The sequence below is a fragment of the Artemia sp. Qi Xiang Cuo genome, chromosome 14, assembly GCF_049724085.1.
Source record: "Artemia sp. Qi Xiang Cuo chromosome 14, ASM4972408v1, whole genome shotgun sequence".
Lineage (NCBI taxonomy): Eukaryota > Metazoa > Arthropoda > Branchiopoda > Anostraca > Artemiidae > Artemia > Artemia sp. Qi Xiang Cuo.
In genome coordinates, this window is record NC_142807.1 from 27,122,927 (window position 1) to 27,136,578 (window position 13,652).

The window sequence follows — 13,652 nt, forward strand, 5'->3', positions numbered from 1 at the left end:
AATTTCTATCAGACGCATTTCGGGAAGATAGGAGGTGCGGGGGGGGGGTCCACCCTCTGATCACTTTGAATGTTAAAAGGGCACTAGAACCTCTGACTACCAATCCAATGAGCCCCCCCCCCCCAGTTTATACGATCACCGTTTCTATATATACCTTCTGACCCCAGGGCATAACTTACATCCCTTGCCCTGGGGGTTGTCATCCTCAAACACATAATCTCTGGATCTTTCAATTACGTTGAACAAAATGGATATATAAGAATTTGGACTGGATGGGTCTGGGGAAATGGTGGGCGTGGGATGGGGGTTGTTTGCCCTCCAATCGCTTTCGACTATTAAAAGGGGCACTAGCCCTATCACTTTCCAATTGAAAGAGCTCTTTTTGAAGTTTCTAAGACAACAAATGGCCATCAAAAAATTTCTATCACAAGCATTTCGGGAAACAATGAGGAGTGGGGGGGGGGGTATCCACCCTCCGATCACTCTTAATTCTAAAAGGGGCACTAAAACTTCTGATTATCAATTCAATGAGCCCCCTCCAAAGTTTATACAATCGCCCTTTCTATATAAACCTTATATGCCCCCAGGGCATAACTTACAGCCCTTGCCTTGAGGTCTGTAGGGGGATTGTCATCCTTAAATACATAATTTCCAGACGTTTTAACTACGTTAAACAAAATGGCTAATTCGAAATGTTGATTGGATGTGTTTTATGAAATGGTGGGTGTGAGAGAGGAGTTAGTTACCCTCCAATCACTTTCAACTATTGTAAGAGCACTAGCCCTTTCAATTTCCAATCGAATGAGCTCTTTTTGAAGTTTCCATACAAAACAAATGGCCATCTCAAAATTTCTATCAGATGGATTTCGGGAAAATAAGAGGTGGGGGGGATCGACCCTCTGATCACTCTGAATGTTAAAAAGGGCATTAGAACATCTTATTTCCAATCAAGTGAGCCCATTCCAGAGTTTTTACGATCATCCTTCTATATATACCTTATATGCCCCCAGGGCATAACTTATAACCATTGCCCTGAGGGCTCTGGGAGGTTGTCATCCTCAAAGACATAATTTCCGGACCTTTCAATTGCGTTGTAAAAAATAGCTATTTCAAATTTTGGTTGGATGTATTTGAGGAAATGATAGGCGTGGGATGGGGGTTAGTTGCCCTCCAGTCAATTTTGGCTATTAAGAAGGGCACTAGCCCTTTCAATTTTCAATCGAATAAGCTCATTTCGAAGTTCCTAAGACAACAAATGGCAATCTCAAAATGCCTATTAGATACATTTCGAGGCAATACGAGGTATGGGGCGGGGTATAAACCCTCCGATCACTCTGAATCTAAAAAAGGACACTAAAACTTTTGATTAGCAATCCAATGAGTCCCCTCCGAAGTTTATACGGTCACCCTTGGAATAACTTACAAGCCTTGCCCTGAGGGTTGTGGGGGTTTGTCATCCTTGAAGACCTAATTTCCAGATCTTCTTAAACTACGTTGAACAAAAAGGCTATCTCAAAATTTTGATTGGATGTGTTTGGAGAATGGTGGGCTTGGGAGGGGAATTAGTTGTCCTTCAATCACTTTTGACTATTAAAAAGGGCACTAGCTCTTGCAATTTCATACCGAATGAGCCCTTTTTGAAGCTTCTACGACAACGCCTTCGATACGAAGTGCCCTGGTCTTAGCCAAAAAACCAAAAAATCAATAAATAATACATTGTGTCCACATCGCTTTTTTCTTTGGCAGCTCTATTGCGCTGCCTATGATCAGCACAAGTAAGATCTTTTAGATATTCACTCCTAAAATACGAAAAGCGCCGAATCAAAAGAACAACTTAAGAAGGGGTTACATAGACCTGACTTTGGAAACCTGCAAGTCATTGGTTTAGCATGTACTGAAAGCGACCTACCCGTTATCAGCCTAGTCTCAGCATTGACCAAGTCAGCCTGAAGCTTCAAATGGAATTATTTTGGATCACTTTTCTAAGGAATTACGATTTGAGTCGTAGTAATAATGGCAAGGGCTATTCATGAATCTACCCCTCATTTCATTGATAAGCAATAGAAAGAGACTCGGACCCTTGAGACACTTCAACAAGTTCAACATGTATTCGCCTTAAAGACTGGGATAACAAGAATAATTTCCCAGGCGTTTGGAAAGCTCCAGAAGCAAAGTCCTTTCTATAAAGAGAGGCAGTATCTAATTTCAAGAGCGTTTTAAGCATTTTGGAACTTAATCTTCATATATTTTCAAATTTGATTTTTTATGTCTGTGCAAGGTGGAAGAAAGAAGAATTGACTCCATCATCACCAAGCGTACTCAATAATGAACCCCTTTCTAAAAAGATAGGTAAGTGGGCTAGCGATTTGTGCGGTTTTCAGTTGCCCTTCAAATTCTATTTTAAAACTGGTCTCAGCTTGAACCAAAGCAGCACGGTCTTAATCAGTTTTCATTCACAACCATTTCTTACACACCTTTTATCTAGCCTATTTCACTTTTTTGCATTGTCAATTGAGCTGAGTATTATCCTGCGACTATGCTTTGGCTAGCTCAAATAGTGCTTAGTACCCAATCACCTCTGCAATTAAATTTTGGGATCTTTATTGCTAAACATACTAATCTGCTAAATACAGCTAAATCTGCTAAATTAACCACAGTAGTAGTAGAACCCGTATAGCTTTCTCATTTTTTACATGTTAAGGTATATGTTCCATGAGTTGTCACCAAGAGATGGTCATTTGCCAGGGCGTAGCTTTCTTTATCGAAGGAATCCATATCATCTGTCAAGAATAGATCAAGCCACTACGAACTGGAATTCTACAAGTTGATCCAGATCATAAGCAAAATTAGAAAAAGCAAAGCTATACCTTCAGCACCAGCAGTCGAGCTGTTCGACCATTGGCTGTGAAGGATGCCGAAGTCATCTTAAATAAAATTATCCTGGGTTTTGAAGACTTTTCCTCGTAAAATCCAGGAATTCTTTAAGATAATCATTGACCTTTATTCTGTACATGTCATAAAACCTATCAAATAAAGACTTGTTAGGAAGGTCTATTTTCAGCCATGAAGAACAGAAACATTAGAGAGTTATCAGACTTCAAACGAGCGAGCCGTAGTCTCTGTTGCTCACGCTATTCTGATAATACTGATAAAGAATAGCACAAAATTCCAAGTGAGGAGAATTATACTTTTACAAGAGACGTTATTTTCAACATTACTGTACGCTATTTTGATGTCAGAAAATTCTCTATTAAAATTGCCATACAGGAAGTGGCTATCACAGTGATAACATAAAAAAGAAGTAAACGTCTGGTTTTCTGACCGCACTAAAGGCTTAGCAAAGATGCAGCGTCCTCTTGTTGGTGGCGTAGAAGAACCAATAGAACTAACACTTACGGTTGTAAAGCAGTCACTAAACTAAGACGGAGAGCGTTACGGCTCATACATGATTAATGAATTAGAGGAAGCATTCAAAAGATTTAACAGTATGAAAGTGTTGATAACGCTGGTAAGAGAATTTTTATTCCAATCAAAACTTACAAAAGATTCATCTGACCTGCCTACCTTCTTAAATAGTGTTATGAAGCCCTTTATCCACGTATTTCAGACGTATTAAAAATCTTTGAGCACCTCAAGAATAATGAGACCCCAGGAGAGGATGGGATCCCTGCTGAAATCTATAAGGCTTTGTCAGCATTTCTAAGACGACTAGCCAACCTTTTTGTGTAGGTATACACGATGAAGGCTTTCTCAAAAGACTGGGAAATACTATTCCTCGTTTTACTTGAATAAAAAAATAGGAATCATAACTGATGGCGGAATTTAAACAGGCACCTCCTTAATTGATCACGCTAAGAAAAATCTTCTGCATTGTTCTTTTGAGTCAGTTTAAAGAAGCACATGACAAGGTAACGTCTCCTCAACTCACAGGTTCCAGAACAGCTAGAGGATATCTAGGACAGATCTCGACGATTAAACTTACCCTTCAGCAGTATAATCAATTCCACATTGTATACATAATGTTTTATGTATATGAAAACTTAACTGTACTAGCTTCATCGTAAATATTTTCAATGATTAAATTGCTTTGAATGTGGTACTAAAGTATATTTTGGAGTGGAATGGCGTAAAAGGAATATAGAAAAAAGTTTTTGGACTTCAAATCTGTGTCTTGTGAATGTTAATCATGAATCTAAATTGGAATTTTGTTTTTCGAAAGCTTACAGAGAACCGCACGGTGGTAACTCAGATTATCCCTGTATGAAGAAAAGAAATAAATTTTCTAGTTGGAGCTTCGTTGTCATAATAATATTTTGCCAAAGGATGCTTTGTCTGAAGGTTGTGTCAATAAAAGAGAATTTGGGGAAGTTATACGTTTAACAAAAATGAATAATGGACTGTCTAAAGTGCATGGACCTCGACTTGATGGGACACAAATTCTAGTGATGGCTCTTAATTACTTTCAACTGTTTATAAAATGTTAAATAGCTCTTTTAATTTGTATGATTTTCTGTTCCATTTGATCCTTTATTGGGCAAATGTCCTAATGCGGTCTTCTGGGTTCATAGACCCATAAAGACTATGATGGATTTTTTTCATATAACATGGTATTTTATCGGCAACATTTTCAGGCATTATTAATGCTTGAACGGGATAGCTTTCCTGGGGTTGCCTCATTGCGATACTAAGTCGATACTAATTTTACAAAGCAAAAGGGATTTAAAAAGGATATGGATCAATAGCTTGGGTATGATGTATCTGGTATCAAAATATCGAATTCATACGTTCTTTATCCTTCCATTATTTTTTCATAAAGTATAAAAAACCAAAAAGATTAACATTCATGGTTGCATGTAGAGGGTGTTGGGGGAGTATATGTAGACGTGCCTGGCTTGTTGGTATGATTGCTTATAATTAACTATCAAATGCATTACAGAAGGTCGAAGACTATGTAGGATTTATCAGTCTTATCAATAAATGTTTCTGACAAGAAATTTTGTTTCTTAGTCAAAGAACATCTTGAAACCTGGAATTTCATGATATCTGAAAGCAACCTAGTAAAGTTATATATTCATGCCTGTCCATGCATCTCTAAAAAAAAATACTGTGGCTAATATACTACCCATCTCATTTTTCATGAAATAAAAGACAAAGATCTTTGCCTGAATACGAAACTATGAAACAGTATTACATAATGGTAGCAGGTATCAAATACCTTACCTCGTGGTAAGGAACTGTAAATAAGGAGCGATCCGGCTCAATAGTAACCGAAACTCTAAAAAACGGAATTTTGATACCAATAGGTACAACAAAAAAGTCAAATTTTTATGCTGATATCAAATAGATAAGTTTAATCAAGTTTACTCTTACACGTCAAAAGTTACGAGCCTGATAAAATTTGCCTTATTTTCTCAAAAAAGGAGGAAACACTCCCTAAAAGTCATAGAATCTTAATGAAAAAAAAAAAAAAAATCATACCATCAGATTCATCGTATCAGAGAACCCTAATGTAGAGGTTTCTAGCTCCTATCTGCAAAAATGCAGAATTTCGTAGTTTTTACCAGAAGAAAGATCACGGATGCGTGTTTATTTGTTTTTTTTTCAGGGGTGATCGTACCGACCCAGTGGTCCTAGAATATAACTAGAGCGCTCATTCGAACAGAAATTATAAGTTCTAGTACCCTTTTTAAGTGACCAAACAAACTGGATGGCCCCTCCCATGCTCATTTTTCCCCAAAGTCATCCGATCAAAATTTTGAGATACCCATTTTGCTCAGCATAGTCGAAAAATCAAATATCTATGTCTTTAAGGGTGATTTAATCCCCCACAGTCCGCAGAGGAAGGGCTGCAAGTTATGGATTTTGCCCAACGTTTACACAAGGTATTGATTATGGAAAAGAATATAGACATTTTCAGGGGGATTGTTCCTGGTGAGGGGGGGGGGGTATGTAGTAGGATCTTTCCATGGAGGAATTTTTCATGGGGGAAGGGAATTTTCCATGAAAGGGTGCCGGATTTCCTAGCATTATTTAAAAAACAATCAGAAATTAAATTTAAAAAAACAAGTTTTTTCAACTGAAAGTAAGGAGTAACATTAAAACTTAAAACGAACAGAAGTTATTACTTATATGAGGGGGTTCGCCCCATCGTCATTACCTCACTCTTTACACTGAAGTTTTTTTAGTACTATCAAAAGAGCTATTTTTTCTAATTAAACGGTCTTTGTGATTCAAGGGTCATTCTTAAAGAATTGGAACAAATTTCGAACTTTAGCGTAAAGAGCAAGGTATTGACGATGGGGTGAGCCCCCTCATATGCCTAGTAATTTCTATTCGTTTAAAGTTTTAATATTGTTCCTTACTTTCAGTTAAAAAAAACATGTTTTTTTTTATTTAATTTATACAAAGATGATTTTTTTTCAACCTGTCATCTAAATCTAACGATTATTAACATCACATCTAATAATAATAATAATAATTTATTTTTGACCCACTATACAGAAAATGAAGTTTAGTAAAAAAATAAAAGAGAAAAAAAAATAAAAAAAAATAAATAAACAAACAAACAAAAAAAAAAAAAAAAAAAAACACAAGGATAAATTTAAAAACTAAACAAAAAATAACAATTCAACAAAATTCGCGGTGGCTACCCGGATAATTTGGAGGTGAAAACCCAAATTAGCATAAATGTTATCTTTAAGACGGCTACTTTGTCTGGCAAAACAATTTACAATAGCCAGAGCGCCGAAAATCCGCATCATGTTTCTATTGCTGTATCTGCGAGGTATGTACAATAAAAACTTGCAATATCTAAAATACATATTTCTAATATTGCTAATATCCTCTGGGCGAAAAAGGATGTAATTGGCAGCTGGGAACAAAACTGCATGGTCACAAAAACTTGAGTACAAGTGAGGCGATGCTTTTTTGTTTTACCTTCCCCTGTTGGGGAAAATTTTGACATACCCAAGTTTCAGTTTATCTCTAATATCACTCAATTTTCGGACAAGAAATAAAGTAAGCGATTTGTAAATACTGATCCCAAGCTATCGGAAAGGTTCAACACTTTTTACAGAAAATACGCCGCAATCAAGCGGCATTGCTGAAGATTTTGAATTGAACACTAAATATTCGCATTTGTCAGTGTTAAGGCTTAATCCAATTTCCCCATTAAGCAGCGATACAAGTTGCAGACTTCATTAAATTAAAATTTGACGTGCTAACAAGCAGAATATCATACCCATGTGCAATATTGAAGACATTTGACAACCCTGAAGAGTAAGAAAGCGGTATCATATTAAGAACACTCAATAAACAAGCTTTAAAAATTTGAGGTGAAAGCACACTACCCTGAAGGACCCCAGATCTAACTGGGATTTTGCCAAAAGCCCGGGAACCCTACCTCAACTGAATAAATGAATTCTGGTACCAAAACTGAAGTACACAAATAATTGAACTATTCACACCCAAACGTGCCAGAGAAAACCATGCCTGAGAGTGACACACAGTGTTAAAAACTTTACATAGGTCTAACTCATAAAAGTAAACTTACGCTTTTCAGCGATGAGCTTCTTGTAACTCTTTTACAAGTATACAGTGAGTATGTTGGCATCCTATGTGTAACTTAAAACCGAACTGATTTGCGTCATAATCCACCTTATCTTGAATAAATGGGAGCAGTACATATTCAAATAGTTTGCTTAAATCACACGCTACAGTGATTAGACGGTAGGATCCACAATCAACTGAATCCTTCCCATGCTTCAGAACAAAGGTAACAGTACCACACAGGAAAGAATTAGGCAATAGTGAGATACAAATACAAATCTAAACAGGCGGTTATAGATGACTCATTACCTCTGAGGACTCATCTTTTAGATATTCAACACAAATTCCATCTAAATAAACAGACTTAGATTTTAGTTTTGTATTGATTTTCACAACAGACTCAGCATAAATAGGGATAATATCTTTCTGTCGTAGTCTACGCGGAATAACTGAATCAAGCAATCTACAAAACCTGGAGTGGACTGCATAATTAACTGTACTGAAAATTGTCGAGTAATGACTAACCTATGAATCACCAGGTATTGAACTGGACGAAACAGTCGGGTTTAGCTTACTAGAATTCAGCACTTCACTCCATTACCGAGGACTTTTCGAAAATTCCTTACCCTTATATCGGACGCTTCGCAAGTAAGATTTGAATTCAGATTTGTTTTTTTTTTAATATTATATACATGACCCGAGGTGGGGCGGCCACACGCATTCCATATCCGAAGCCACATTTTTGCCCGATTTTTCACAATTTTTAACTGAGGGTCCTCTTTCCATAAAGAACTTCTAGTTTTCGAACGAATACGTGAAACAGGGACAGCTATGGCCTCGGCCTGTTTAAGGCAGGCAACAATCTGAGAATAGTAAGAATTAAGTTGTGATCGGGCATTAGGCGAGAGGACACTGGTACAAAGTAAATGGTAAGGAACTGTCACAGATGAGAGCAGAGTTGCCAAAGTACAGACATATAATGTCCAGTTAGCTTTATTCCATTCACGCTTATCATACCATTTCGTGCCCCGAACAGAAGATTCACACTGATTCAGGCCAGAAGAATGCGAAACAGAGACGGTAAAAGAGAGGGGGAGGTGATCATAATCTCTTTCTTCACCATGAACCTCGACACTCGAGCATAACACACCAGCCGAGCAGACACAGTGGTCTATATCAGACTCACATCCACTATTATTCATATACGAAAATCTGCACTCTTAGCTACTATCTGATATCCACCTGGCAAAGACTGAAGTACAAGATCAGACCGAGTTGACTCTCTATTTATGTTACAATTTAGGTCTCCCACTGTGATCCACTTAAAGCTATGTCTTTCAATATTCCGAAGGAAATTCTTCAGAGAAGACACAATTTTTGTGAATTTATTAAATGACAAAACTGTTTTTTTATCATGAGGTAGGTAAGTATTGATAATCACTAGATCTGCAATTCAAAGGGCAATAAAATTATCACAAGAGTGTATGCACTGAGGAGAGAAGCACGAAAGTCTATTACTCACAATACATGCAAGCCCTCCGGAAGGTCTGCCCCTCGTCCGTCTGGCACTGGTTGTATAAACTACATGTTAATCACTTCTGTTTAGTGAGCTGACACTTACAGCCGGCAAAAGATGTTCCTGTAGCAACACGATGTCAAAATCGATAATTTTCTGATTTATTGAATAATCTTTGTCTTTGGTGCCATTTATGTTACAAGAACACACAGAAAACGTTACTGTTCCAGTCATTTCTTATTCGAGGCACGCTTAGCTATGGTACTACGGATTACGCGGCACTTTAGACTGAATGCAACATGGCCTTCACCACATAGCGCACACTTCAGTTCGGCCAAACATGGTGCATCTTTTGTCGATAAATGCATACCGCTGCAGCGGGAACAGCGGGGAGGGCTGGTGCAATTCGCCTTCATATGATCAGGTGATTGACACTTATAACAGCAACGGGGAGGACGGAGGCACTCAAATACTCGGAAAATTTCATATTCTACCTTAAGTCCGAGACGAAGTGCATTTGTAAGTCCAACAACATCGTAGAAGAATATCTTAACAGTCAAGGACTGCCCGATGCACTTAGCGTCTACAACTCCTTCACGCCCCCCGAACAAACTGACATCATAAGCTAGCGGTATGCCTTTAACTTTTCCAACGGGTATCCGATCTTGAAGTTTTGCATCGCACTTCGGAAAATTAGGTACCGCATCACAAAAGTTCTTTGCAGCAACTGGGTCAATCTGCACTAAAAGTTTATTGCCCGACGGCTTGATAGAATGAATGGCTTGGTGTCCCTTGATTTGGTCAATGGCATCGCAACGTTTCACAGGATTGTTAAGCTCGGGAGAAATTCCAGAGATTACTACAGTAGTAGTGGATTTGTTTACATTTGGCTTAAGCGAGGCACTGGGCAAGGAGGGAAAATTCAGATCATAAGATGTCACTTTTTCGTTTATCTGCTTCAGGGCTTGGTCTAGGGAGCTAATCTTACTGACTAACCTGGAGTAAGCTACTGCGGGGATAACCGGCACTTCAGTAGGTGAGACAATGACAAAAATTTGCAGCAGGGTATTATCAGATTCACATTGACGCAACAAGTCCAAAATATCTTTCAAATTTCTCTGCGAAGCTATGTCACCCTGCCGCTTTGGAACAGATTTATTCGGATCTGCTATTCCCCAAAACTCCGCTTTGGCATCTTTAATGACTTTATCATCAAAAAATTCCAGTGTATGATTAATTATCGTCACGTCATCGACTCCTTCGCGAAAATTTGATTGGAGAAAATTCAGAATAGGCAAATATGCATATTCCACTAATATCTTGCTCACGTTACAGCAATAACATTATATATGAACTGCACAGAAAGAATGCTGACGAGATACAGCTCCTGTGGGATATGCGGGTACCCAAATCACCTTTCCCAGCAGTTTAAGGATCAATATCCGGCCGGTACCGACACTGCTCTTGTGTTTTTTCCCGCTCTCTTCTGCACAGGCTGTCACTAATCAGCGAAAAAATAATGAAAATGAAAATTTGGGCTATTAAACTATATTATTAGCCAAATAATCCTTTTTCTTTCTTTCCTTTTTTCTTTACCTTCTTTCCTTCCTTTTCTTTCCCTTAAAATTTGAACTTTGTTGCTACCATATTCATCCAAACAAGCAATTAGTCCATATCAATAAGTTTACCTTAGATTATAATCCGTAGCAGAAATAATCCTGTGCAATAATACTCAAGGTCACTGAATATATTATAGCTCAAGGCACTGAATTAATACAATTTCACAGCTGGTTTTAAAGTTCACTAGATCCAAAAAGTTGATGTTATCACTCCGGAGACTATCTGGTGACATAACACTGGTGTAGAATATATTCAAAGGTAAAATCAATGGTGAGAAATGCAAGGGTAAAACTAGAGCGTAGAATTTACCCCCTGAAAACAAATAATTTATTTAGAGATTCGCAAATTACGTATGGATGCCTGGAAGTTTGTTTTACTACTTTTAAACTTAAGGCAACAGCAAATTGACACACATAAAAACTGGGCTCCCATTTCCTCACACCCACTCCAAAACTGAAGTGCCATTTGCGTTTAATGAAAACGATGTTTACTCCGAATATTGTTTCTTCATGCTTGAAAAGCGCTAAAATACCGACATGTTCCAGGAAAATATTGTTTAAAATGTATTTAAACACATTTGTGGCAGTCGATTTAGATTTCTAACTTTTAAAAGACAATTATACTCATTATCGTTTTATTGCTTTTCAATTAAACCCATGTAAAATATTTTTTAAATAGAAAGCTCAATAAAAATATCAAAAACAATAATCGGCAATATTTGAACCAATTAATGTAGTTTCTGATGAGAAGCAAAGGACGCTCTATCCTTTAGATACAATTGAAGTGCGTGGCAGTTCAGCTCTTAACCATGATTATTTGGTTTTTGTTTTAAGTTTGACTTCTTATATAGGGTAATTCCGGATCGCTTCAAGTTTTAACATCGCTCATTACTTTTTGTGGAAACTTTTATTTTTTTTCATATTAAAAAAAAAACTTTCAAACGGAGCTGAGAGGCTCCGTTTACCAGTAGTTTTCCTTAGAAAATGTAATGAATTAGATAACTACTTGCGTGTAAATCCAAACTGTCTCGTGATCTTTCTTTTATAGAATAGATCATATTTTTCAATTTATTTACATAGCTTCAATTAATTTAATTAGCCACTTTCATCGTACATGGATGCAGTTCTCTTTCCACAGATCTTTTACATTTTTAAAGGAAAACGCTATAGAAAACTGGATTAAAAAAAAATTACATGCTCCAAGCTTTGCTTTTTACTTATAGATGCAATCTTTCATATTAATCATGGACGATTATATGGACCAATCAGAGACTAGACGAGGAAAGCCGTGTTGGTATAAAACTGGAAACCTTGGACCTAAGGCTATGAATGATGCGTTTCTTATGGAAAGCAGTATCTATGAGCTGTTTTATTATTCCCTTTCATGGAAACCTTTCTATAAGGAGATTCTACATTTATTTAAAGATGTAAGTTTTCTAACAAAAATTAATGAATAAACCGAAGTTTTTAATTGGAAAATTAGTTCTTTCATTCGCGAATTGAGCTCATTTTTAAATTCAGTCTACCTAATCTCCTGTCATTCGTTTCTTTTTTCAAAACCATTAAATCACTTTAGTCACTTGTTACTACATAAAAGCCATTAAGTGGGTTAATCCTCAGACAAATTTTTACGCTACCTATCTAGATCATCACAGGTCAATTTACAAGCATTGATATATGCAACTTAACAACAAGTAGTGAGGATATATGGGGGAGGTATTCTCCATTAGATATTGAATAGGCCTGAACATGTTTTGAAAAACTATCAGAAATTAAACAGTTTTGTTTTTTCAAGTAAAAGTAAGGAGCGACATTAAAACTTAAAACTAACAAAAATTAGTCAATGCATGAAGAGGCTACCACCTCTTGTATCCCCCGCTCTTTACGATAAAGTTTGGCTTTTTGTCAGAACATCTTGTCGGAAATCAAAACCCCTCAGGATGACTTTGAAAGAAAAGTCACTAAGCCCTGAGATGATCTGTCTGTGAACTTTAGATGTCAGTTGAATATTATAAGCTCATGCTGCATGGCTGGACATAAACAGAAGGCTGTATAAAAACTATGATACGCCAGGAACTCAAATCAAGCGGATACATATAAATGGCACATGGCGTAGTTTTCACAACACAAAAACTAGCCACTATACTTGGTGCCGTGTATTATAGATCATTCATATCTTATGCATCATACAAATTAATGTTAGCTAAACTATGTGTAGTAAAACTTGGACTTTAATCAGTTGCTGCCAGTAGCTTGAAAATGTGTCTTTTGCGTGGTTCCTTTGTCGTTTTCGACTGTAAGCAGGGGCATTGCAGTATGTTCGTAGTTTGAAAACTTTCATACAAGAAACTGCAACTTGTAGCTTGAAGAAGGACCTAGTGTTTGCTCTTTTCTCATTATTAATTAAAAAAAAACTTTTTCCACAAGATAAGTTTTTCAAATAAAAGTAAAGAACTCCATTAAACAAAAAATGAGCAAAAATAAAATCAAATAATCTACCAAGCGTGAAACTACCACAAATCAGCATCAGTAAAATAAATGAACCCTGAAATGAACAGAAATTACAATAAATAACCGAGTCAAACTCAAAACGAGCAGAAATTAACAGAAGTTGGGCGCAAAACCCCTATGCCTTCCCAAGGTCTGAAGATAATGTGCACTTTACTGAAAAAATATAAATTTTTCCACTTTTGTAACTTTAACAAATCATATAATGTTAATATTTTTATTACTTAATATCAGTATATGTATATTAAACTGAAAATGCACATTCATTTGTATTCTTGATGTGTTTAGGAAAATGGTGGGCGTGAGAGGGGCGTTAGTCGCTCTCCAATCACTTTCAACTATTAAAAAAGACACTAACCCTTTCAATTTCCAATTGAATGAGCCCTTTTGAAGTTTCTACGACAACGCTTTCAATAAAAACCTTATATGCCCCCAGGGCATAACTTACAACCCTTGCCCTG

General features: G+C 36.9%; 1 protein-coding gene across 2 annotated transcripts in view; it reads left to right on the forward strand.

Moving 5' to 3' along the window:
• Nucleotides 1-13,652, forward strand: part of LOC148944323 (farnesyl diphosphate synthase-like) — a 169,224-nt gene that overhangs the window by 128,523 nt on the left and 27,049 nt on the right. Inside the window, exon 4 of one of the 2 annotated variants that reach the window (XM_089100074.1) lies at nucleotides 11,907-12,110. The exons of the other annotated variant lie outside the window; for it this stretch is intronic. Within the exon in view, the coding sequence (XP_088956200.1) occupies nucleotides 11,907-12,110 (204 nt within the window). The remainder of the gene's footprint in view (nucleotides 1-11,906; nucleotides 12,111-13,652) is intronic. 2 annotated transcript variants of the gene reach the window in all.